Source organism: Akebia trifoliata, chromosome 7 (genome assembly GCF_017979445.1).
Source record: "Akebia trifoliata isolate Shusen 1 chromosome 7, ASM1797944v1, whole genome shotgun sequence".
Classification (NCBI taxonomy): Eukaryota; Viridiplantae; Streptophyta; class Magnoliopsida; order Ranunculales; family Lardizabalaceae; genus Akebia; species Akebia trifoliata.
The window spans coordinates 28,088,957-28,114,523 of NC_141381.1; the positions used below are offsets into that span (position 1 = coordinate 28,088,957).

Consider the following 25,567-nt stretch of genomic DNA (forward strand, 5'->3'; position numbering starts at 1 on the left):
TTTTTTTTTCTTGTAATCTTAGTTTAGTTCTTAGTTTATTTTGAAGCTTTGTAATAAGAGAGATTCAAGCTGAAGTTTGGGAATCAAATTACGGCATAGATTGTCTCATTCTTTTCTCCACCATATTTTCTCTGTTTTATTTTGTTGCAACTTGCTCCTTGCAATGACTAGTTAGACTCTCCATAAAGAGGTCAATGATGCCGGAGTGAGTCTATCTTAATTTAGTTTAAGCAATTATATTATTTCTCTTTTAATTGTGCTTGTGTGAAGTTTATTAAATTTGGATTATCTGATTTGTATCGATTGTCTTCACTTTAATGATTCATGCTTAGATAATATTAAGCTTAATTATGCTTAGTAACAACTTGAAATATAAATCTGATGATACAATTTTGATTCACTAATCACCTACTATTGGATTTATCTATTAGACTTAATTGAATTATCTTCCAATCCACAAATAATGGTTTGTTGCGTGGATTGAGATCGAATTAGAGTTGTTAGATTACCAAGATAGCTTGCAAATATTGAATTGATCTCTCTACTCTTTTACATTGCTTTAATTTCTATTATTGTTTCAATTTTATTCTACTTTCTAGCTGCAATTTCTTTAACTCTGTTTTCAAAATCTGTTTTGATTTCAATTCAAAAGAGAATCCGAATCAACTATTGTCCTTGTGGAATGAATCTTACTTACCAAAGTTTCTTTTATCATTTGTTTAATTTAACATCTGCAATCCACTACAAGTCCGAACACTAAACATGTTTCAATGGTAGAATTATCATTTATTAAGCATTTATGCTTGCTGTAGATACCCCAAATTGGACAAGCCTGATTGAAGGGAAGGCCTCAAGTAAGGTCCATCTTACCTCAAAGATCTTGCAAAACCCAAAAATAAACCATTAGCCCACAATAACTTGAAAAGCCTAAAATTTAAGTTAATTTGGCTTGTCATATAACCTTTTTAAAAGAGGACACTTGGCACCATATCCTTAGTCCTCTAAAAAATCATGTCAACTTGGAATTCCATCAATCTCAAGTCTCAAGGAAAAATATCCTTGGTGAGCCATTGCAAAAATTCCATTGGTTGGTCAACTATTTGACAAGAAATCCTCATATCACCCCCATTGGATGGGAAATCAAAGAGAAAAACACTTCGGTCCCTTGAAAATATTGTAGCAACATGATTTTTTACGATGAAAAATCTTATTATTCATTTTTAAAAATGGGTGTGAATGAGAATCCGAGATAATTTTTAAAAAAATTAATGTGGGGTGACATGTGTAAAGGTAATGTGATAGGTAAAAAGTAGATTTTAGTTCAGTTGTAAATAATATATAAAATAATGAACAAATATGGAGATGTGAAAAAATTCTTTTGGGAGCATAAATGGGAATGTGACACTACGTCATATTGGGGTTTTTGCGACGCCAAAATTGCGCTAAAAACGACTGCTAAAGGCTGTCGTTTTTTGCGACAGTTTTTAGCTGTCGTTCAACCGTCGTTTCAACGAAACTGACGTTAATAAGTAAAAATTGGGGTGCCAATAGTCACTCTTAAGAAAAATTGTTTCGAGACCTTCGTTTACAGAAGCTCGATCTCTGTCGAACTTCTTCTCTCTTCTCTCACTCGACTGCTCTCCTCTATATCTCTCCCGCTCGACTGCTCTCACGCTCACTCTACTGCTCTTCTCTCTCTCTACTCGTCTCTGTCTCTCCTCTCACTCTCACTCTACTGCTCTTTTCTCTCGACTTTGTTTGTCTTCGCGCTTTCTCTTGAATCCGTCGCTTTTCTCAAATTTATCTCTCTCTCTTAGTCGACTCTGTCTCGATTTCGATCTAGCATATCTCTCTCTCGCTCACACTCGACTCTCTCTCTCTCTGAGAATCGATCAGAGTCTTTTTCATTTTGGAAAGTAAATTGATCGGATTTTTTTTTTTTTTGGAAAGAAATCGATCGGCGTTTGATCGAAAGCTTTAGGGCTTTGTTCGATCTCTCTCCCTTTGCTTGGTTTCTGATCGAATCTTCAGGTATGTTAAAGTTTTTGATTGAATATCAGATTTTCCTTAATTAATTTAGGGTTTTAAATGTTTTCTTCCTTGTTAGAGAAAATACTGTTGTGTCTTGTTGATTTAACCTTCTTCAAGACCTTGTTTGCCTCAACATACCCAACTACTGTCACCTTCTATTGTTTCTTGTTTATGTCCACAGATTTAACTCCTAAACAAAAAACGAAAATATTGGAGAAATTTTTTTTATGTGATATAGTTTATTCTTATAATTTTTTTTGAATGATTTGAATTGCTAGCGTATGAGGATTTACCTAGTTTTATGTGATATAGAGTTAGTTATTGTGATTGGTTCAGGTTCATTTCCGTTGGATTTGATTTTATGCAATATTTCTTGCTCTATATGATTACGACTACCTAAGGAAATATGGTCTTCTCTACCTAGGCTTTTCCTTGTGGAAAGGTTGGATATAGTTCAAGGAACCATTAGTTTTCATTCATGTAACTTTTACTCGGATTCATGTCTTGGTATCCTACATTGACTTGAGATGGCAATACTAGACATTTAAGAATAAACCTACTTGTTTGGGTAGGTGACGGCCTAGTTGTTGAGAAACAGATCTTGGGTTTGTGATCTGTCTGCACCTTTGGAGTTACTGATCTCACTATAAACAGGCTTACGCATTTGCAACGCTAAACAATTTTTTTTTACCTAGGCCAATCAAATGGATTGCATTCGATAAATATTTTCTTTCATTCGCTTGCATCTAAATCATGAGCCTTTTTTTAGCATTCAGGATTGTTTACATATGATGACTTGGATGTATAAGTGTGTTGCCAGTTTTCCAGTGTTTGATGATATAGGAACATCATTAAAAACTTTATTCTTTTTTCTCTAAGTAATCTTCTTTTTTGCTTCTCATTTTCAAGGGATATCAAATGTGCTAATATATTGGTGGATGCAAATGGATCTGTAAAACTTGCAGATTTTGGATTGGCAAAGGTTTCTTTCTTCTCAGCTTGCTATCTCTTCCATGTTTCTTATTTGTAAACTTCTTTATCTTACATTGCTGGTTTGCACCTTCTCAGGCAACCAAACTAAACGATGTGAAATCTTGCAAAGGCACTGCATTCTGGATGTGTACGCAATTGGTCTTTTCTAAGTTTATTTTTTTTAAGTTGCTTTATCTCTGCCCTTGCACTATTTGGCAATCTGATGATTCAAAACTTCAAGTGTCAAGAGTGCCAAATTCTTCAAGTGCCACATATCTGATAATATTTAGGCAAATATTTCACCCTTTCAATCTTCCATACAAATTTTGCATGCACCCACTTTGGATATTGTTTCCAACCTCTTTTTATTTTTATTTTTTATTTTTTGTAGGTTTAAATGTGAAGGGGTTTTTATCCCAAGTATGTGGTATTGGTTTCAAGCTTTAGTAGTTTTTTCTCTTAAGATTTCTCTTGTATGACAGATGCCATCATTATTTAGGATTGGCAGGGGTATCCCACCACCAGTCCCTAATACCCTTTCAAGTGATGCACGGGACTTCATCCACCAATGCTTACAAGTTAACCCAAACGATCGGCCCTCTGCTTCTAAGCTCTTGGACCATCCATTTGTGAAGAGGCATCTTCCAATTTCCTCGGTATCTGGTTCCCCCCCTTTGCATAGTGATGGGAGACAATCTTAGATTCACCTTGCATCAACATTTGATGTTCGAAGATAATTAAGGTAAAGATCATTTTAGATATCAAGTGTTCTATTCAAAATGGAGATTAACTTGACCCAAACATACAATTCATTTTTGATGGTCTGAATAAAATTCATTTTTGTTTTTCTTAGAACCTAAATACTATAATCTAAAAAGTAAAAAAAATCCTACAATTTTAATTCATACAATTCACTAAAGTGGGCCAATTGTTTTTTGTGTTCTAGTCACACAATTTTAATAGAAATTCATACTTCATATTGAAGTGTTCTATTCACACAATCTTAGGATTTAATAACATTGAAGTGTTCAATTCGTTTTTGTTTTTCTTGACCCTAAATAATACAAAATAAAAAAATTAGTGTATTCTATTTTTTTGGATAACCTAACAGTCTAACACAGAGGTGTAAGGACAATACATGCATGTCCATCCATGCAAACTCAAAAGTTTATAATTTAGATTGTTGATGAGAAATCAAAGCTTGTTTAATTTGAGACTGAAGTGATGCCATTGATGGCGAGGGTTATGCTAATAGTTCTTTCCCCCCTTCCTATTTAGACTGCTTACATGTTGATACATGATTTTGATTTTCTCGAGAATACATCTTTTGTTCATATATTGTCCTTATAGAGGCTGCAAGGTATATTGTTTTGTTAATATTTGAGTATTTATTCAAAACCTTGTCATTATATGATTGATTCAGGAGTAATTTAATTAGGCTTGGTTCAGATGGCATTCTTATACCCTCTGTTCCACCCCAATTGGTGGAGAATACAGCTAAATTTAAATAATTTTCATGCAGCTTTCCTATGTATAGACCAATCCAGGCATGAATCCAAAGCCCTAAAGGTGTTAAGCATGCACTTTATCTCCACATTGGTGTTGTGTTTACCTGTAGCATTTAATGTTTCTTTATTTCACCTTTTTGTTCTGGTTTATTTATATCTTGTTAGTGGTTGTATGGTGTGTGAGATTGTTAAGTATCTTTCTTTATTTTTGCAGGCAACACAAGAAATAGAGAAATGATTGTAAATTGAAAATGGATAGCGTGTAGCTTAGCAAAAAAAAAAAAAAAAAGGGAAAAAAAAAAGAAAAAATAAAAGAAAAAGAAGGAAATAAAGAAGAATTTGAAGAAAATTCTTGACGAGTTACATATCGTGTGGAGAAAAGGGAAAGATTACTGTAGTAATTCAATGGAAGCCAGCACTAGACAATTGGGGGCCTAACTCTCTCAACAAAATGGTGAGTAGATGAGATTCTCAACTAGTCGGACATGATTGGGAGTTCAACTTTTATATGAATGTCCGTGTCATAAGTTTGACACTTGCATCCCTTAATGCCATGGAAAACACTCTTTTGTGCCCAACTTACTAGTGGATATTGGACTTACCCTTTGGTGACCCTAGACAGCAAACAATGGTCTGAATGGTGATTTCTAGCCCTTGAATTTTATCATTCTCGTAGGTGGTCTTCAGTCATTTGATTTGACCATGCTTTTTGGGTATTCGAATCAACATCTTGAAATCACCAATCGGACTGATTTTGTGTAGGCCCACTAAGAGCTGAGGCATTTATCCATGGTACCGGTTGGCCTGAATGTGCCACATGGCATTTATCCATGGTGCAGGTTCTTATTGTAGGAATGTTGTTTATTTTCATCTTGTAACTTGTATTGATTGTTATAGTTTTTAAAAATTCTTGTGGGGCAAGTGCCCTCACTGTAAAGCTGCCCCTGCCATAAGGTGATCGTCAAGTACATGATTCATAGAGCTGAAATGTTTTGTTTCAGAAACTTTAGGTTTGGTGTCAACTATCAAATGGTGAATGGGAGTCAGGAAAGATACAATCAACTTCCGGGAGAATGCTTTTGTTTTGATTTACACTGTATTTTCTGACCTAAGATTTATCTTGCTTGGTTCAATATTGTTAGTAGTTTGCAGTCGTTGATGTTAGAATATATCTGTACTTTGGTTCCTTATTTAATTTGACACATTTTTAGTAGTATTTATTTATGTGCTTGTCTTGAGTCTCAAGTTAAATTTTATATGGATTATGTGGAAATGCTAGTCCCACAGACATTCCTTTTCATTTGGGACAATCTTACATTCTTATGTGTAATATTTATGGCAGGCTAGGGCTCCTCTGGGTGTTCTAAATGTTGGTCGAAAGTCCCCTTTCATTACAACAAGCAATTGTATTGCTTATTTTTATTACTATTTCTTTCACTATCCTTAGCGTTCTTAATCCATGATAAGTGATGATGGCAATTACATTATTCTTATGTAATATTTATCCTTCTTTTTATTGACTAAATCCAAATCTGGTTGCATATTTGGTTATAGTTTCCCATTGAAAGTAAAAAGTGGAGATGGTGGCAATGATTAAGGCCAAGCTGTTGAAATTACAAGTTAAGAAGAGACTCAAGGACAGAAACTGGGTCTCCAATAGATTAGAATAGCTTAAAACTAATCGAGTGAGGTTTTTCATGGAGCTGAAGCAATCAGGCATTTCCTGTAAGCACCCTACTAGACAAAGCTTTTGAAGGAGAGGCAGAGGTGAGAATGGTTCAAAAGAAGGTAGCAACTCTTCTTGGCTGAAACAATAGTTGTTCGAAGCTGATGCTGATAGAGATAAGGAGAGAAGTCCAGTCATCTTCATTATAGAAGCATATAACTCACTTGCATCTTCTTCCGTTAACTGAAGAATTCGAAGCTCTCTGATTTGGGTAAAGTTACTTAACTCACTGGCAATGCCATCACCGATGTATAAACCACTCAAGGTCTGGAGGTTCGTCAATTGCCCTATCCCTATAAGGGCTAAGGTTCATTCCTCCCCATAATTGTATCTGTTTATTTTAAGGTGCCTTAATTGTAATAGATTCCGAATTCCACTTGGTACTTTTTTGAGCGAATAACAATCTATATCCAAATTTTGGAGGTTTCGAAGATTGCCTATACTCTCTGGAAGCTTCTCTAACTTAAGAAACCACAATTTTAGATATCTTAGGTTAATCAGATTCCCACTTCTTCTATTACGATGCTCTTACTTCCTTCATAACAGAGTACTAACACCTGCAACAATTTCCAATTGTATAATTTCATTTCCAAGGGATTTGAAATAAATAGAGATCGAATTGATGAGATATGAATATTTTCCATTTTTGTGTCGTAGTTTTTTATTTGTAGGTGATGAATATCCTTAATGTACAAATATTTATCTCTTGCTGCAACACAGTGATGATAGGGCTTGGGAACAGAGCAAACCAATTTGTTGGGGTTTTCTTGAAGTTGAACCATTTTATTATTTGTACTTGTGAGTAATCTCTTTTTTTTTTTGTTTACTTGGCACTTTATTTTATTATTATAGCACAGTTATTATTATAAAATACAAGTATTTATACTGAATTGGGTTCTATTATTCTCCTATGCTCTTTGCAGGGTGGATATGCGCTCGAACAACAAAACTTGTGGGGCTTCACTGCAATCTTCTTCAGCCAGAACTTCTTCTAAGTTGTGGGAATGATTGCTTTGTAGGCTTCTCAAACTTATTGTCCATATGAATCATGGTCCAATTCATCAACAACTGGGGACTTTGTGGATTCTCGAGCCTCAGGAATTCACAAGGAGATGATGCTCTTAATCTCTGTTTCTAGGTGATATTTTTTTTCCCTACTCCCACCTCTTACTTTTGACTTTACAAAGCTTATATAGATTAAATGGAAGACTTGTTCTCAGGATGGTAACAGCCAATGCCAGTACACTTTCCACATTCACAAAGTGTTTGTGAATGTATTAACATGTTTGTGAGCTCCACATTAGTAACCATGTTGGCTTCTGTATTAATATGTCTGCTTTCCATCTGTAAATATATGTCTCCTAGATGAGGTTCTTGAATCTCAATGGGGTGCTTTATGTGCCTGTCAAGCTCTCCATTTCGTTGCTGAATGTTCCTCAGTAAGCATCTCGAGACCATTGTTCTTCCTCTTATCTTGATCGATCCATCCTGCAGCCGAGTTTAATTGATGTTCTACTTTATATATCTATTGATAAATTTTATTGAACCTTGCAGAATTATTGAGTATTAAATCTTTTGGAGTTACATGACTTAATATCTGCTATGTTTTTTATGTGGCTATCAGATGTATGATACAACTGGTCAAGATGCATCACCAAGGAAGAAGTAGCAGCCATGCTTCGAGTAAGTAGCACTTTCCATATAAATATCATTTAACTAATTTCGTTTTCCGTATGATCATAGTAGAATGGTCATTATCCAGGCCTTGCCAGAGGACTGCATATGGGATATGCGTAAATTAGAAGCTAAATCTTCCCGAACTTGATTTGCATTTAAGACTCAGGGAGTCCTGAATTGCTACCTCGAATATGATAAGGACCTGATTTGGTATTGAAATTAACAGGAGAAAAGCCCAATTTACAGTTAGGGCATCTTGCTTACTTGTGCAACTGTGGCAGATTCAAAACGTGGAAAAGAGATTCATGGCTATGCATTGGTGGCGAAGAAGACATATTCGTGAGTAGCTCTCTTGTTGACATGTATGCTAAGTGTGGTTTCATACACGAAGCTGGGACGTTGTTCAACAAGATGAGCAAGAAAAACACGGTTACTTGGAACTCTATGATTTTTGGATATGCAAATCACGGATACTGTAATGAAGCAATTGCGCTCTTCAATCGGATGGTGAAGGAAGAAGTACAACTGGATCACCTGACTTTCATAACAGCCCTCACAGCTTGTTGTCATGCTGGAATGGTTGAAGTTGGATGGAAAATTTTCCATTTGATGCGAGAAGAACATGGGATTGAACCAAGGTTAGAGCATTATGCATGCATGGTGGATCTTGTAAGTCGAGCAGGTGATCTCAATGAAGCTTATGATTCGATTAAGAAAATGCCTATCAAACCTGATTCATTTGTGTGGGGAGCATTGTTAAGGGCATGTAGGAATCATGGAGACATTGAACTTGCAGAAATAACGGCTAAGAATGTGTATGAGCTCGAGCTTGAGAGTGTAGGGTGCTGCTTGCAGTTGTTGAACTTAAGCGGATAATGGCGATTGAGGTGACGCTGAAAGGTTGAAGAAGATGATGAAGAGGAGGAGGTTGAGAAGAAATAACGGGTGCAGTTGGATAGAGATTGGATAACAAGTGTAGAGAGCAGCATCTCTCAAATTTCTTCAATAGGAATCTGGACTCATACCTATCATGGAACCATTTTCTTTAAGTAATACCCAAACTATTTCATTAAGTCATTGTCGTAGCATTAATTTGTCGTGACATTGTGGGGTTTTCTATTGGATCTCACACATTTTTTTTAATAAAAAAAATTATTACATTGAAATGGATAATACAAATGATAATACAGCCTCAATTTGCACTTTTTAGCTATTGAAATTTTTTTTAATTTATAAATATAAAAAAATAAAAATACAGACAGTGTGGGCATTTGTAAATAAACGACTGTCAAAAACCGTCGTTTTTCCCGACTGTCAAAGACAGTCGTTTTTCCCGACTGTCTTGGACAGTCGTTTTTTAAAAACCACTCCTTTTAAAACGACTTTTTTCCCGACTGTAGGGGCAGTCGTTTTTGAAAAAAACGACTGTCTTGGACAGTCGATTTTGGCGTATTATGACGTAGTGTGATATACGTAAAATGGACCTTGGTTTTCATGTAAATAATTCTAAAAATAAGAACTAATAGATAAAATTGAAATTGGCCATCTTAGAGTGTGACATGTGTCTTCTTTTTGGCAAAGGTGTGAAACCATGGACTTTGGACTTCTTAGGTCTTGATGTGGGTCATGGGCTTGGACGTAGACTTGGAAATGGGTATGGATTGGATATTAGAAATGGTTGTAGGTTCGGATTTGAATTGGGAATAGTAATGATTAAAGAAATACATGAGACACTTGCCAATTGAAACCATGGGTTAATTAAAGGTCTTTGGGCTTTTATTTTGAGCAAAAGAGTAGATTTTTTGAACATTTGGGCTTTTGAGCCCTTTATCGATATTTTGAGGCTGGATTCCACTTTTGTAGACCTTACTTAAAGTAGGCTCCTGTAAATTGGGGTATTTACAAATGTATTAAAAATCATTGGAATGAACCTTCCTACTTTCTTAAGGATAAAATGGATCAAGGTACATGTATTTGGTCCTTCATTGACACGTTACTCTCTAAGAGGGCCCATTTTGAAGATACACATTGACCCATTCTTTTTAAGATATTTTCATGGGAATCAAATACCACATTTCCACATCTCTCCCATTCATCTTTCCAAAATCATTTTTTACCTACCCCGACAACTTTCCACATGTCTTCCCCTCAATCATCCTCTCCAAAATCAATTTTCACCTATCACTCCACCTTTCCACATGTTTTTCAACCATTCACCCTCTCGAAACCACTTTTTACCTACCACTTACTTTCCCTCCACCATCATGATTTTGTCACATGACGTAGTCCCACATGGACTTGGCCAAATGACATAGCTTAGGAGGACCAAGATAAATTTCAATTTTTTCCCTAATAATATTGAAAATTAAGGGAAATTCCATGCAAAACCCTTGTTTTTTTTATTATTATAAAAAATTCATTACTACAAAATAGACTTTAGAGATCACTTGAATTTTAGAATTATATAACGATTTTGAAGAAATGACATAAAAGAGTGATTTTTGTAGGAGATGGGTAGAGAAAAAATAATTTTAGGTTTTAGACATTGATTTCTTTTTGTAGTCTGACAAATTGACTGGAACAATCAAGGTGAAACTATGACACTAGTGTTACAAGAGTTATGGAAAAAGAAAGAGGAGGGAACAAAGGAGTTTGTTGATGTTCAGTCACATATTCAAAAAATATGTGGATAAATAGCTGTTAGCTTTAAACTTTGTGAAGCTGGCCTATCCCTGAAGAAGTTCGATGCATTTCATTCTCAAATCCTGTTCCTTACTCTGTTGAAAACATTTTTGATGTAGATGAAGAAATGTAGGCTGCAGTCTAGCATGGTAATCATAATAAAATCAAATGTTAAGGTTTCTTGACGTATGTACACTTATTCTTTATGTCAAATAAATGAGTTAATAGTTTTGATGTTAGTGGTACTACTGGGAATAATTATTCTTTATATTGAGATTTAGTATGAGTTTTACCCAAAATCGTGGTAATTTTTATTTTTTTCATAGTCTGGGTGCGATTTTAAATAGCTCTTCTGACAGTGATCAAGCAAAATTATATATAAGCAAAGAACTTTGACATTTGTTTTTACCTAATGTCTAACGTATGTCTAAACTTAACTTTAGACATTGATTTTTAATAACTGATGTTTAAAGTAAAGTTTAGCCATCGATTTGGTTGATTGATGTCTAAAACCTCATATTTTAGACAACACTAGGTATAGACATTGATTTTAACCGATGTCTATAGTATTAGACATCACTTAAAAATCGATTTCTAAAATCTTTTTTGTACTAGTGATTGTACCATTCTACCCTCAAAAGTGCTCTCAAACTCTATAAAAGGAAGCCTCTCCATCGATTTTTCAACCGATGTCCATAGTAATCTCTTTAAGTGGACCCACTTGGCCAAATGAAGGCTTATCAAATAGCCCCAATGCACCCTCAAAAGGTGAACCAGAAACTAGTAATTCAGTTCTTCAATTAGAGATAATATTCTGGAGATGTTTGTAAGGATTTTGACAACCAAAACCCACTAGAATATTCTTCAATAAATGACATGGTTTTGCCCCTTTTAGGTGATTATTTAGTCACTGAATAAACAAATAAGGGCATTATGGTCTAGAATTTAATTCTAACAAAACTTCTTTAGCATCAATAACACGCATCAAGGGCGCGTTCCTGCATGCTTTTGGCTACTGTTAACCACAACAAGTGTATTAGGCAGTTAAAGGCAAGAACACATGCACTTAAATCTCTGATAAGGATTCCTTGTGATGTCACATGCTTATAGTTGCTTCGCTATCATATTGTCGTTTATCATCATTGCATTTCGTCGTTTCTGGGTGTTCCTCTTATAAGACATGGGGGCTCTCTTGCCAAACCAGCCTCAAGCCATTTTTTTCTATAATAGAATTAGTTCTCATAGATTTCATGGAAGATGATGAAAGCCCTTGGAGACTCCCATCAGGAGCATTGCGTTTCGACAATTTAGTTCAATGTGCATGTCTCAATGGTCTTTTAGGAATGAGTGGCATCGGAAAAATTAATGGGGCTGCTTAAGGGCACATTCTCAACACACCAAGGTATGTCATCTTCTATTATTTTGGTCTTCCTTGACTTATGTTTCCTATGCTCTCATAGAAACCTCCCTCCAAAATATATATACTAGTTCTTTTCAACAAACTTTTGAAATATAGGAAATACTATATTGCAATTTTTTTTTCTAGGTGGGAAATATAGGATTGTAGGCGTCGGTCTCGTAGTTTCAACTAATTCACATGCCCTCATGTTTTGCTTTAATAATTCATTCAATCTTCTAATTAGTTTGTGCTTCTTTTCGTTAATAGTCATTTAATTTTTGTGTACAATGTGAGTATAATATTCTTATGGCTAACTTTTATATTTTTAATATGGACGAGTCCAAAGCTTTTAAGACCTTAGCTATTGAAATAAACTTGTCTGTCACATGCATGACTTATTAAAGGAAAATCTTAAAGTGATTGCGCAGGACACTGCTTTCGACATTGAGCTGATGTGGAGATGTAAAAAGAACCACAGATGCTTTTCCTCGGGATACAAGTGGAAGTATATATGGTTCTTTGCAAACCTCCATGCTAGCTTGGTGTCAAATGCAGTGTCTTGTGTTGTCACTCTAGCATGACTCTTTATTAAATATCAACATATTTACTTAAATAAATACCAAAATATTTCCATCCATAGAGATTGAAATGAAATATCAGTGACAGATTTACATTTTCACAAAATATTTACTTTAACAATTTTTTTATATTTTTGGTGACATAAAATTTAGAAAATAATAAACTAACAGTAAATAGCATGTTGTATGGTAAAAATTGCCATATTTTATATGTAATTCCAAATTGGTTCTGGCCAACCTCCTTGACAGGCCAGTTACCTTAACTCTAGGAGATGTATGTTGAAATAAAACTTAGAGCCTGTTTGGATACACTAAAAAAAGTTACTTTTTTTATTTTTATTTTTATAAAAACTTTTGAAAGTTGAAAAGTAAAAAAAGTTTGTTTGGATTAATTTTGAAAAACGACTTTTTACTTTTTCAATGTTTTTTGTTTTCTTTTTAAGATCATCTGGGTTAAGGCAGACCCAAACCAATTACAACTTGAAATCGTGCACCACTACAATCCTGACTGAGGATTACAAGCAAATCACTAGGGAGGGAGGATGAATCCAACATGAAGCAACCTATAGAGTCTTGAAACGAGGCAAGTCTATCAGCAGCCCTATTTGTCACACCCTCGTTTTATGATCTAGATTTTGCCAAATCTTGAGGGTGGAGTGAAAAATAATAAAAATCTCAATGAAGATCTTCAAAACTTAAATTCGATATGAATTTCTTTCAAATAATTTCAATAGAATTTCTCCTAAAAATTGAACTTAGTAAAAATTTTCACCTGTATAAATATACTTGTATAATCAAAATCCATGTTTTTATTGCATTCCAACCATTATATCATAACGAATATACATCACTTCAAAAAACATACATTACAAAAACGTCAACTTTTAGAGGTGTTTTTTCTGGATGGTTTTGTGAAACGTCATCAACTGAGTAGGAACAAGAGCAATTTTAGCGAAAATGCCTCCCACTACACAAAATCAGCGATGATTCATGGAAAACGCCTCTCATTGTAAAATCTGTAAGTATTTTAAGGCGAAAATAATCGACGATTTTGTGAAGTGCCAGTAAAAGACCCAAAATAAAGGCGATTTTATCAAAACGCCTTCAAAGAGACGACAAACATAGGCGGTATTTGCGTAAACATCCTCAATAGATGACGAACAGAAGCAATTCTTGAGAAAACCTTGATGAATCTCAATACATTTTGGCGCCAACGTTTCGCATTCTTCATTTTTGGCACAATTTTTTGCGGGGAATCCAAATTTTGTCAATCTCTCTCTCTTCCTTCGTTTCATACTCGTACCTCTCCCTCTCACACTTTCTCCCTGTGTCTCATTCTCTCTCCTTCTCCCACTCTTTTTTTTTTGTTTTTATTAGGATTTCCATCTTTACAAGTCGTAGAAGTTTAACTCGTAGCTGATTTTTTGCCCTAGCTCTGTAGATTTGAGGTTTATGGAGTTTTTGTTTTTGTTTTTTAAAGTCTCATTTACTTTGACATGATTTGCTTGCATGATCTACAACTCTGTGTTGCTGCTTGTGTATAAGTACTTCATATCTGATGTCTAGAAGTTTTGTTAAAATCATAGTATTTAGGCCATGAATCCTACCAAAAACTAATTGAATCCCCTGTATGAATCATATTTACTATTTAAGTGCAAATCTTAGGATTCATACATCAATCATATTGTGAATGTGATCCTATGATTTAAAATAGACCATAGGACTCAAATTTGTAATGTTTTTAGGGGGTGCAATGTATCTGCTCATGGTATTAAATTTTAGTATACCTCCGAACAATTTATCAAAATATTTCAAATTTTGATATATCAGTCAAATTTGTACACCAATAATGGCTTCATTTTATAGTTTTCCTGAATTTTCACTTATGTAAAACCGAAAATTTTATGTCGAGATTCCTATTGCTGGAAAATTCCCCTAATTGAATTTAATAGTTATAGCTTTGATCGTTGGGTATTCTCTCTTCTTTTTTTTTCCTCAGAAAGCATTTGTGATTCATCGGGTGCAACTAGATCGATACTCTTCAGTTGAGGAAGCCTTTGATGATGGAATGAACCGATTAGAACTTTTAGTGTCCAAAGTAAATGATATAGCCGTGCGAGTAGATCATTTACCCTTCTTTACATTAGTTTCCTACGACTACTCATTGAGAGTATATTTGAATTGATTGTCTATTGTTAGCCCGAGGATAACTTCTGGTTCTGTAAATTTATATACTCGCCATTTTGGTTCATCGTTAAAGAGGTCATCAATGACAAGTGAGGAAAATAAGAAAGTTGTACTGCAGGCTAAAGAACATATCCTAGCCGGAGATATATTCCAAGTTGTGTTAAGCCAAAGTTTTGAGCATCGAACATTTGCAGACCCGTTTGAGGTTTATAAAGCATTAAGAGTCGTTAATCCAAGTCCGTATATGGGGTATTTGCAAGTATGTCTACTCTTCTCTATAGCTTTTAATAATTTCAGCATGTTAATATTGATTTTAACTATATTTTCTTTCTTAATCAGGCCCAGCGATGCATCTTAGTGGCTTCAAGCCCAGAAATTCTAACTCGTGTCAAGAAGGTGAACTGATACAACTACTTATGGTGACTAAGATAATTTGAATTCCGAATTGACTTTCTCACCGTGCTAAGAAATGGTCTTCCATATACTATAGATAACCAAGTTGTTCATGAATTTACTATTTATTATATGCATTATAATACTATATAAAGCAGCCAGCTTGATTCCTTCAAGAATACCTTGCAAGGAATCAGATTGGACCTCAAGCCTAGTGCATTGGTAAGAAGCAGCCAGCTTGATTCCTTCCAGAATACCTTGCAATTCGTGATGAAGGACTGAAATAGGTTGAACACATCCAGCATGAGCAGCCTTCACTCTTCCTTCCTCATCCCGAATGATAGCACCATAGCCACCTCTCAAAGAGGAGAAGGCACCATCCGAGTTACTAGCCCAATAACAATGTCGAGGTTTCTTCCAAGAGCAAAGAACTCTTCTCCTGTGGTAGAAGGATGCTTTGAAGCGTCAGGCACTCAAGAAAGCTCTGTTATAATCCGAATCTTCAATGCTCTTAAGGTCATCTTCGAATCTGAGCCATACATCCTCCATAATGGAGTGGAAAATAGAGGCTTGGTTCTTGAATTGATTCCAAAAAATGCAGTTGCATCTTTTTCTCTATATGTGGTATACATAAGTACATACTATTCCTAGCACTTCAAATTGTATATTATTTGGTTTTGATCTTCTACTTAAATGCTATCTGATTATGAACATTTAAATGTGTGAATTTTCCTGTACGACTCGAGCCCTGAAATAATTATGTCAACATAGTAGATCTTTATTTTCCACTTCCAAATGGGTGTTGATTGTGATATTATAAGTGTGCTTTTATGCTTGTTTTACTATTCCTTAAATTTTACACTATATTTATATGTTTTTTTATCCATTGTTTAGAAAACCGAACCGATTGTCAAATCGAAATTTTGCTCAAAAGATTGGACTGGAGTTCCTTTCGGTTGGACTGATTTATATTTAGTAAATAAATTTTAATCATATAAATCAAATAAAGTAAAAGAAAAAAATTATGGATGTTATCACAAATCTATGGAAAAAAAGCATACAAAGATTAAAGAATTTATTGAAACCATCTAGTTTCTTTAAATCTACGATGGCTTTCAACTTCTTCTCTTACAAAAATTCTTATAAAAATGATTTTTAGTAATAATAAGATTTTAGTTTTGAAGAATCGGTTCATGATAATTGACGGCTCGTACAGTTGTATATTTGAATTTCAAAAATCAACTGTTCTTTTATAAGGTACCAGTTCAAAGTAAATCGAACCAATATTTTTTAAAATTTAGGTCGGACCGTTGGTTTGGTCCGATTTTTAAAACACTGTTTTTATCTTAGTTTCTTAATTTCCTAATTATATTGTAATTACACTGATTGCAAATTTTGTTGTTGTTATTTTCAAGTTGATTGATCCATTGGAACAATAGGGCTGTTATGCTCATTAACCATGGTTTATCTTTTTGATTAGAGGTTGAACCAATCATCAAAAGAAGAACCATGCCAAAAAGTTATAGCATTTCTCTTCTGCGGGCCATGGAGTTTGAAAAATCCAAACATCTCAGAGATAGATATAGATGTAGGAATTTATCGAACGAACTGCACTCCTTCATATACGTCAGGAGTCTATTGTTGAGATGTGACTAGGAAAAGTATGAATCCAATTTCTACAATGATGAATAGTGCAATCGAAATTCTTAGGGAATTATACATTTGTCTATGAATCCAATCTCTTGAGATTATAAAACAAAATTTTTAAAGTTGCTTGGGCTAAGAGAAAAAAGAGGATAGGTATGACGGGCATAACATCTACAATTGGTTAGAAGAAAGCATAAGCCTCGGGCAATTTGGCAAAGAAAAAGTACTCAAATGAAGGGCAAAATTAAGATAGATATGGTTACGGCTTTTGTTCACCAAAGTGTGTCATTTGCATGTTTAAATTTCATTTTTCTTCATTATTTTCACTTGAATATAATGAAAAGAGCATAAATGATTGACTATATATTTATCCATTTGATAAAAAGATAACATTGTAAACTTACTAATAGCTGAAAAATTTCTTTTTGAATGCAGCTTTTCCTGGATTAAGATGGTGAAATGGGGTGTAGGGTACTGTGGCTAATTCTTGAGAGGGATGTTTCCACAATCCATGGAAGGGCTTTTGTCTCTTTGTATTTATTGATAATAGGTGCTCTCGACAAATAAGAAATTGAGTCTACATAGTTTCAGTGGTCAACATCATCCATTTAATAAGTTGTGGAATTTGGTGGATCAGTTCCTAATTCTTTATCATAGTTCTTGAGTTTAGAGTGGGGGAATTATATGTTTTAGCATAATGGGTCTCGCCGAATGATTCTGACTTGGGGGTCCATTATTTCTACTAGTCTGTTTTGGCTTTCTAAATTTTGTGATCCTACCTTAATAGGTTTATAATTGTGTGTGCGGAGAAGTCTCATGCCACTGCCATTAGGATGCAATCCAGCTGGTTTTTTTATTCCACACAAAATTTCTCTAGAAGCCATCAAGTGACAATGAATATGATAATTCATTCAAGTATAACTTCACCATATATGTGATACAAAAGCAAGCAATTTGGAACCACAAATCAGAAATCCAGCCATGTCACTGGAATGTGTTTGATCTTGTAATTTTCTTTTCCTCCATTGGGACTCAACTTCCGTGCATGATCACCATGCAAAGGGTAGATATACAATTCTCTGAGTGTGGTGATTAACTGCAAACCTTTGGGGAGAGTGCTCAATCTATCACGGTTTTGGACGGAGAGGCCTTTCAAGCTTCGCAGAGCTCCTTCTTCAAGCTCTGTCCATTCAACTAGTTCATCATCATAAATCGTGAGAACTTCCAGACTAGGAAACCCGTCGATCCACAGAACTGCCCATATGCTTTATTTTGTAGGCCTTCCACAAAGTGAGACATTTTAAATTGGGAAGAAATTGAAGGACTAAAGTTGGGTTCTCATATAGATAAAGAGTAGTATAATGATAGGTGAGTGAGGTTTCCAATTAGGCTGAGCCAATCGGGCAACTCTGTCAGATGCCCTTCCAATTGAAGCTTTCGAAGGAGTGGTGGAGGGGAGAATGGTTCCAAGGAGGGTAGCAGTGAATCCTGAAAGTAGCTATTCTCTGCTGCTAGAGACAATGAGAGAAGTCCAGTCATCTTCATTATAGAAGCAAACAGGTTACTTGCATGATCTTCCGACAAACTTCTAACTTCAAGTTCTCTTAATTGCGTCAAGTGCTTAACTCTTTGGCAGTTCCACCATCTGCATACAAACCAGTTAGAGTCTGGAGGTTTGTCAATCCCCCTATCCCTCTTGGGACCTTCGTCACATGATGGCCTAGATTCGGAAAAAAGATTTGGTCTTCTATCGATTATAAGGGGCCTTGATTGTAGAAAATTCAGGATTCCAATTGGTAGGGCATTCATTCTAGAAGTACAAAGAGTTTGTAGGTTCTGAAGACAACTAATGCTATTTGGAAGCTTAACCAAAGAACATTCATATATACCTAGATACCTTAAGTGTATCAGATTCCCCACTTCTTCAGTCATGCTCTTAATCTTAATATATTGAAGGTCCAACACCCGCAAATATATTAAACTACAGAACATAGTTTCCAAGAAATTCTGATAGGAATTGAGATTGCCAGGGATCCCACGCACAAATAGAGATCGTAATGGGATATTGAAACTTTTAATGTTTGATCAAGATATTGCGGGCAGTTGTAGGGATGTTATAATCTGATCTTGCATTGGCAACAAAGAAATTTTCATCCTCTGCTACATGAACAAGAAATTTGTGATACGGCCTGTGGACTACTACTATATTCCTGCAACGAGGTAAAACTTGACCAGGTCAACTAACTTGTTGATATTGTCATTGGCTACATCCTCCATTCTCTCTCCTGGAATTTCTTGTATTAGACCTTCGGCTATCAATAACCATATCAATTTATATGTGTATATAAAACTGAGAGTTCAACAGTACCATAAGCAGGGTTTAAGGTAATATGGCAAAGTACTGTATTTTAGTGTGAAAGAAGACATATTCTTCACCTTCATTGTCACCACCACCAGCAATAAATTGAGAAGCGCTCTTTGTGTTATTTTTTACCTCAGTTTCTTGGATGGATGCAATTGAGATATCCAGTGCTTGAGACTTGTTATTCAAAATTTCATCAAGACATTCATTGATCCTCCCCAATGTTGAGGAAAAATCTAGAGTACTTGACTCTAAATACACAAATATTGGATATAAACAAGTAAACAATTTACTTGTACTATACCCTCAATAAAAATATCACTCACAAGTTAAAGAAGAAAATAACACTCTATTAAGAAAAAACACACTTTTACAAATACTCACACTTTTTACAACCTCTCAAGACCTCTTACTCTCAACTTATTTCTCACAACTTGTTTCTTACTACTTGATTCAAAATGAGAGGACTCACCCCTATTTATACTAGTGACATCTCCTTAATTAATGGCTAGGATTGTGCCAACACATTTTTAATCTAGTGGTTACAATTTTGTCATCTAGAACTTTCTAAAAATATCTATTAGTCTAGAGTTTTCTACCAAAATATCTACAATTCTAGAATCTTCTATTTTTCTCTTATCTAAAGACATCTAGAGTTTTCTTTAGGAAGATTCTAAAAATTGGGCTATAAATAACTATTGGGCTTGGACAATAAATCTGGGCTTTTCCCAATTTGGGTTGGTGTTGAATTTTAACACCCAATTCACTCCTGAATTTGGCAATTTTCAATGTCTGGTGGTCCGACGAAGTCCCCTCTTGGCTATTCATGAACTGAACGATGAAGAGATCGATACAATCATCTGCACTGTAGATGGTTTCTCTCACCTTAACCAACCAATTTTTAATTGATTCTTCCACTTGTGTGCTCTGGGTAGCATCTCCATCTCCAGTAGTACTGAAGTAAGTGATCTCAATGAGTTTTTTGTTGAAAAATGAGATTTGAACTTGTAGATCTGAAAGTTGAGTCTTGAGTAGAAGGATTTGGTCTTCTAGAACCGAAAATGTTTTGGTCTCTTGAAGTAACAAGGAATTCAGTCTTTGAAGGAAGAATGCTACTAATGCATCTGCCATTTCTTAATTTGTGGCGAAGAGAAATGGCAGAGATTGAAAACAAGAAGCCTTTAACAAAAATGAGAGATGAGTAGTGCTACATAATACATATAATTTGAAGCTCATATTAATATAAAAACAACTGAATCAGCAATGTTTTCTTTAGTTCAATTTTAGATACCTTTCTTTACTTTGAACAAACCAAAGTTCCACACTCATGGCCAAAGTTTCCAAAATTGGATTGAGGGTTCAATCATGGTTCAATTTGGTTAGATCAATTTGTATATATATTAAATAATTTTTTGTAGATACGTGGGCTTTGAAACCTTTGCGGAGGTTTGAGTTTATTTACTTGGATTTTGGAGTTGCAACTATTCAATTAAGCTATGAATAGGCATCATAAAATTGTTTTGAAATTTATTTTCCTTGGTTTGTAGTGATTTTCATATCTAAAAGGACAATAGAAAAGGTCTTTCTAGATATTCTAAGTAAGAGAGTTTGGTTGAGGGACAAGGAATGGGTTAAGCACCTTGTCCCTCTCATACATTGATGGTTACCAATATGATCATAGATGAAACCTTTAAAACTAATTTTTTGAATTTTTAAAGATAGAGGGAGTTGTAGAGAGAGTTAAGGAAAATAGGCTATAGTTTAATTTAAAAAAATAAACAAATTAAGATGATGAGCAAATTACTACTAGAAGTACGTGTTTGCTGGATTTTTTTGCGAGCTTGAGACTTTGATGGAAATCTACATAGATTTTGTCATTTGGGGTCCCAAAACTTCAAAATTAATTTATGTACTCCCTTAGAAGACTTTGTTTGTTGATTTGATCCTTTGGTGAGGTTCATGACTTGAACCACATCATGTAAGAATAAAAACTACATGCATGAGATTTTTGTCAATTTTTGTTGGCTCTAAAGGTTAGATATAAGCTTAGAAAGACTTGTATCCTTACTTGAAGTCATTTTAGTGAGTGTGTGCATGAGTGTTTACATGGGATGGACTCAGCAAGAGAAGATTACCTCCAATGAGGGTTTACTTTCTTGCTCTATTGCCATCAAAATAAAACAAAAGAACTATTATTCTAGGAAACTTAAAGTGCAAGAAAAGTAAAGAAAATAAACAACTAATTTAAGAATTTAAATTCAATAAAAGTAAATGAAATTAAAGACAACTTATTCTAATGCTCTCAAGGAGCTTATTGATAACTTACTGGGGGAGATTACCTCAAAGAGGGATTACTCTCTCTTTCTCTCCAAGTCTCTAGCTAGGAATTATAAGATCTTCATTACTAAAAACATAAGGAAAGCTTGAAATGAAATAATACTAAAAGTAAAGAATGGGGGGATGAGAATAGGGGGATTAGAGGGGGTTTAAACTAGAACTTCTCCCACCTTGGTCTCCCTCTTCTTCTTCTTCTTCTTGGATTTTGTTTCTTGAGAAAATGAGTGACTATATGTATGGATAGAATTCTAGGAAGGCTTTAGGAGCTTTAAGAAAAGATTTTGACAGAATTTTGAAACTCTAATTCTTCTTTCTATTTGTCTTGAATAGGCCGAGTCATTTTTTTTATAATATTTTGAAAAACCCTTGAGGATAAATTGGTCCTAAAACCTAAACATCCCAATATTTTCATTAAAACCTTAATGAAAGAACTTAATTACCTCTCCTCTCTTTGACCTTGATGGTCTTTCACTCACCTATGAGTCTCACAAATCATGATGATCAATTGATAGATTAGTATAAACCAATAATTTTAAGAGAATTCTTCGAGGAGGGAAAAATGATCCTGGACCTTAGGTTTTGAGTCAATTGTGAGAGAACCAAGCAAAATGGCATATAATTTGGTGGTTGGTTTTTGGCCTCTTAGTCACTTCCCTTGGGAGAGTCTCCAACACACTGGGGATAAGTTGGTTATTGAACTCAAGTTCTAAAGAATTTTCTAAGGTGGACGAAGTGGTCATAGGTTTTGGAAAGTGGTCAATTTACATTAAATGCCATGAAACTTTTTTAGATTTTGAAGAAGTTTAGAAAAGGAGAATAAAAATCCTCTCTAATGAGTCTCAACAAATTGGGCATAGAGGAGGTAATTCACCTTAAGTGAAGACTAAGAAGGGCTTTGAGTCAAGTTTATAAGAACTAAAAGATTACGAAAGGGTCCTAGGTGGGAGAAAATCATGATGGTTAAGCATGGGTAAAAATGAAATTAATAGGGGATCTAAAGAGGGAAAATCCAACCTAGGAGGGTGGATTGGGTCATTTCCCAAGAAGAATCTCGTGCATACGTGGGTTTTCTAACTGTCTAATTAAATTGAATGTATGCTAGGTACGGCAAAAAGAAATTGTGCCTAGCCTTACTTGAGGTAAGGCCAGTGCAATTTTGAATCTGCACATCACAAAGGTAAGGTCAATACAAACATTGACTTGGCCATATGCATCAAACGTCCAGGCAAAGCTATGCTTGGCCGTTTGGTCCATATGGCTAAGCAAAAAAATCAAAATTTTGATGATCTGTTAATCACTCTTATTTGGTTTAAGTGGGGTCTCCCTTTTTGATTGAATTCTCTTGATTTGATCCTCGATATTGGATTCGAAGGAGATCTTGAGTTTGTTCGGTCAAATCGGGGTGTACGTTTTCAATATATAAAAACTATAAATCAAATAAGATGGGGAAAAAAGAGGAATTCATGGACTTTTTCATGAATTGTTTGAAAAAACACAAAAGGATTAAAGATTTTCTTGAAACCTTTCTATTTTCTTCAAATCTACAAAGCTTTTCAAGTTCCTTTCTTTAAATAATCCTTAAAGAAAAGAATTTTAGTTTTCATAATTTTCTAGATTTCAAGAATCCGGTTTGTGAGAATCGACTGTTCGTACAGTTGAACCATCCATGTCCTTAAGGGTTCCAGTTTTTTAAACATTGCTCATGACTCATCCATCTCCTTGAATTGTTTGACTAATTATACTATGAAAAACACTTTCCTTTCTAAGTTGGTGAGGAAAGTTTCTTGACCCTGTCACCTTGTGGCATCTAAAAACATGATCCAACGCCACGGCAATGTAGAAGACAAAATTTTAAGAATTTTGAATAAAAAATAGTTATTTTTTTGTTGAATTTTAATATTTGGAGTTGGGTGGCTGTCCATTTGTGAAACCTTGGATAATGCCAAGAAAATATATTTTTTTAATATGAGTTTTTCCATGAAATCTAGAGGGCTGTGGTGTTCGATTGCCGGTGTGGTGATCCATGTTTGCCCAACAACCCTTAGAAATCTTACTAAGTTAATCAGGCTAGCTTGACTCCTATATTGTTTGGTGGTGGTATGTGCAAATGCAGGGTGATTGTGTGATATTAAATAATAGAGAGTGACATGTTGAATAGGTTATGAAAATGGTCGGTACTTGAACTCTAATAGTGATTGTTTATGATCTGTTCCGTGGACATAGACACACCACCGAACCACATAAATCCTTGCGTTTGTATGATTTCTGTTATCTTTGTTGTTTTGATTTTTTTCACAATATCCAGCATAATCTAAAAACAGAACAGTACAATAAGCAGGATTTAAGGTAATACGACAATGTACGGTATTTTAGTGTGAAAGACACTATAGAATTTTCACCTTCATCAAGACCACCAACACTATATTGAAAACTTTTGATGTTTTTTACCTCCAACTCTTGGCTGGACACAATTGAGATATAAAGTTGAGACTTGATATCCAAAACTTCCATGAGAGACTCATTGATCTTCACCAATTCCCTCTTGAGGTCAGCAGTTGTTGTTGTTCAGTCCAAACCCATTGTGGCTTAATTATTATCTTGAGCATTATAGAGAATGGTGGTATGGATGTATATATGAGCTCCTAAGTACCAACCACTTTCTCTGCAAAAAGGGTGAGAAACCAATGTTCCTGTAGTTTAACGTTTTGGATTATATAAGCATATAAAATAGAAACTTTTCTTGAATTCGATGGAAACAAAGTCACATAAACTATCACCCACCCCATCAATTGTTTGATCCATAGTTAAAAGGAAGAAATAGTTTCTGTTAAAGAAAAAAAACTGTTCTAAGCTGATGAATCAATTGCATGATGCCACGTGTATTGCAAAAATTAAGAATTATTAATTAGGCGAAGAGAAAATTGAGCGACAAGTGTGTTAAATTGTTAAGTGGTTGGATTTTACTCTTTTTTTCCCCCTATACACGATCTTATCATGCTATTGATTCATCAACTTATTATAGTTTTTCCTTAACAGCAAATTCGGACTCGTTTTAAAACTAGTCTATGTCTAATGTACTCGATATGATTGGATTTCGAGCGAGGTGACTTGCCCCATCTCCAAGATTCTTTCTAGTGAAATTTACCAACCCATTAACCAGAAATCTTGAAATTACTGTGTCAGTACACGTTACAAAATATTTACCAAAAAAACACTTTTTTTGTTACATTGTGCAGCTAATTCTTATTTTCTTTTTAACGGCGAGATAATAGAGACAAAATTGATATTTCATAAAATTAATTCAGGGGCTGTCTTCCCTTATTTTTGATAACTCTCACAATCTCATCAGGCCTTATCAATAACAAAGCAAAGAATACAGTTAAATTCAGGACCCTGGTTGAGAGAATTAATGTGTTGATCAACTCATAATCTCATCAGACCCTAATTGCACAACGCGTTACTTATGTGCAATGCCCATCGTTGAGGTGGACATCCTTGGGGAGGGGGTGAATAATTGGGTAGAAGAAATAATTGAAGGCTTAACGTTCATCACATGGTCCATAACTCCATATCTCACATATGCTGAGAAAGTTACAATTTAGCTGATGGGTTAGTGTTAATGGTGGCCAAAAATGGTTCTAACTGTATCTTCAGAATTATATTTTTTTTACTATAGATAAGAAAACATCTTGTTTGACACACTTTTGTCTCCCAAATTTTTGCATGAGTTTAGTGTAAAGTTCAATGATCATGTAAATTATTTTAAGTTAATATAATCCCACCATCTTGCTTGGCACAAAACACTAAAAAAAAGAATAATGATAAATTGACTCCCCCCTCTAACAAACTCCACTCAAATGCTCCCCACGTGGCTGTGTATAGAACCATAGATTTTTTCCTCGAGATACACTACTGCACAGCCACATGGGAAGAATTTGGGTGGAGATTGTCAGAGGGGGAGTTAGAAAATCACGACTAAAACAAAAAAGAAACAACCCCGTGCATAATGGATATGAGAATTCATTAACCATCCATGTGATACAAAAGCAAGCAATTTGGAACCACAAA

The 25,567-nt window shown here is 34.8% G+C and overlaps 1 protein-coding gene and 2 long non-coding RNA genes across 17 annotated transcripts; all 3 read left to right on the top strand.

The window, feature by feature from the left end:
• The first annotated feature begins 1,488 nt into the window (after positions 1–1,488).
• LOC147398764 (uncharacterized) lies at positions 1,489–3,150 on the top strand. Its single transcript, XR_015180002.1, has 3 exons — positions 1,489–2,031; positions 2,941–3,013; positions 3,100–3,150. It is a non-coding gene; the product is annotated as an uncharacterized LOC147398764 (long non-coding RNA).
• A 6-nt stretch (positions 3,151–3,156) lies between these two features.
• Positions 3,157–9,080, top strand: LOC147398765 (pentatricopeptide repeat-containing protein At5g59600-like). Of its 13 annotated transcripts, none has more exons than XM_086448053.1 (6): positions 3,193–3,745; positions 4,726–4,965; positions 6,066–7,035; positions 7,161–7,375; positions 7,862–7,920; positions 8,141–9,080. In XM_086448053.1, the coding sequence occupies exons 4-6, from the start codon at positions 7,350–7,352 to the stop codon at positions 8,788–8,790; spliced, it is 735 nt and encodes a 244-aa protein (XP_086304179.1). In that variant the 5' UTR covers positions 3,193–3,745; positions 4,726–4,965; positions 6,066–7,035; positions 7,161–7,349; the 3' UTR covers positions 8,791–9,080. The 13 variants fall into 13 exon arrangements, 10 of the variants coding, with proteins under 10 accessions (XP_086304179.1, XP_086304186.1, XP_086304187.1 ...); XM_086448060.1 differs by having other exon boundaries at positions 6,958–7,035; XR_015180003.1 differs by having other exon boundaries at positions 3,181–3,745; positions 4,726–7,035; positions 8,000–9,080.
• A 2,681-nt stretch (positions 9,081–11,761) lies between these two features.
• On the top strand, positions 11,762–15,949 carry LOC147398766 (uncharacterized). 3 transcript variants are annotated; one of them, XR_015180007.1, is made up of 3 exons: positions 11,787–11,998; positions 13,017–15,019; positions 15,100–15,949. It is a non-coding gene; the product is annotated as an uncharacterized LOC147398766 (long non-coding RNA). The 3 variants fall into 3 exon arrangements; XR_015180008.1 differs by having other exon boundaries at positions 11,796–11,998; positions 14,573–15,019; XR_015180006.1 differs by having other exon boundaries at positions 11,762–15,019.
• The last annotated feature ends 9,618 nt before the right edge of the window (positions 15,950–25,567 follow it).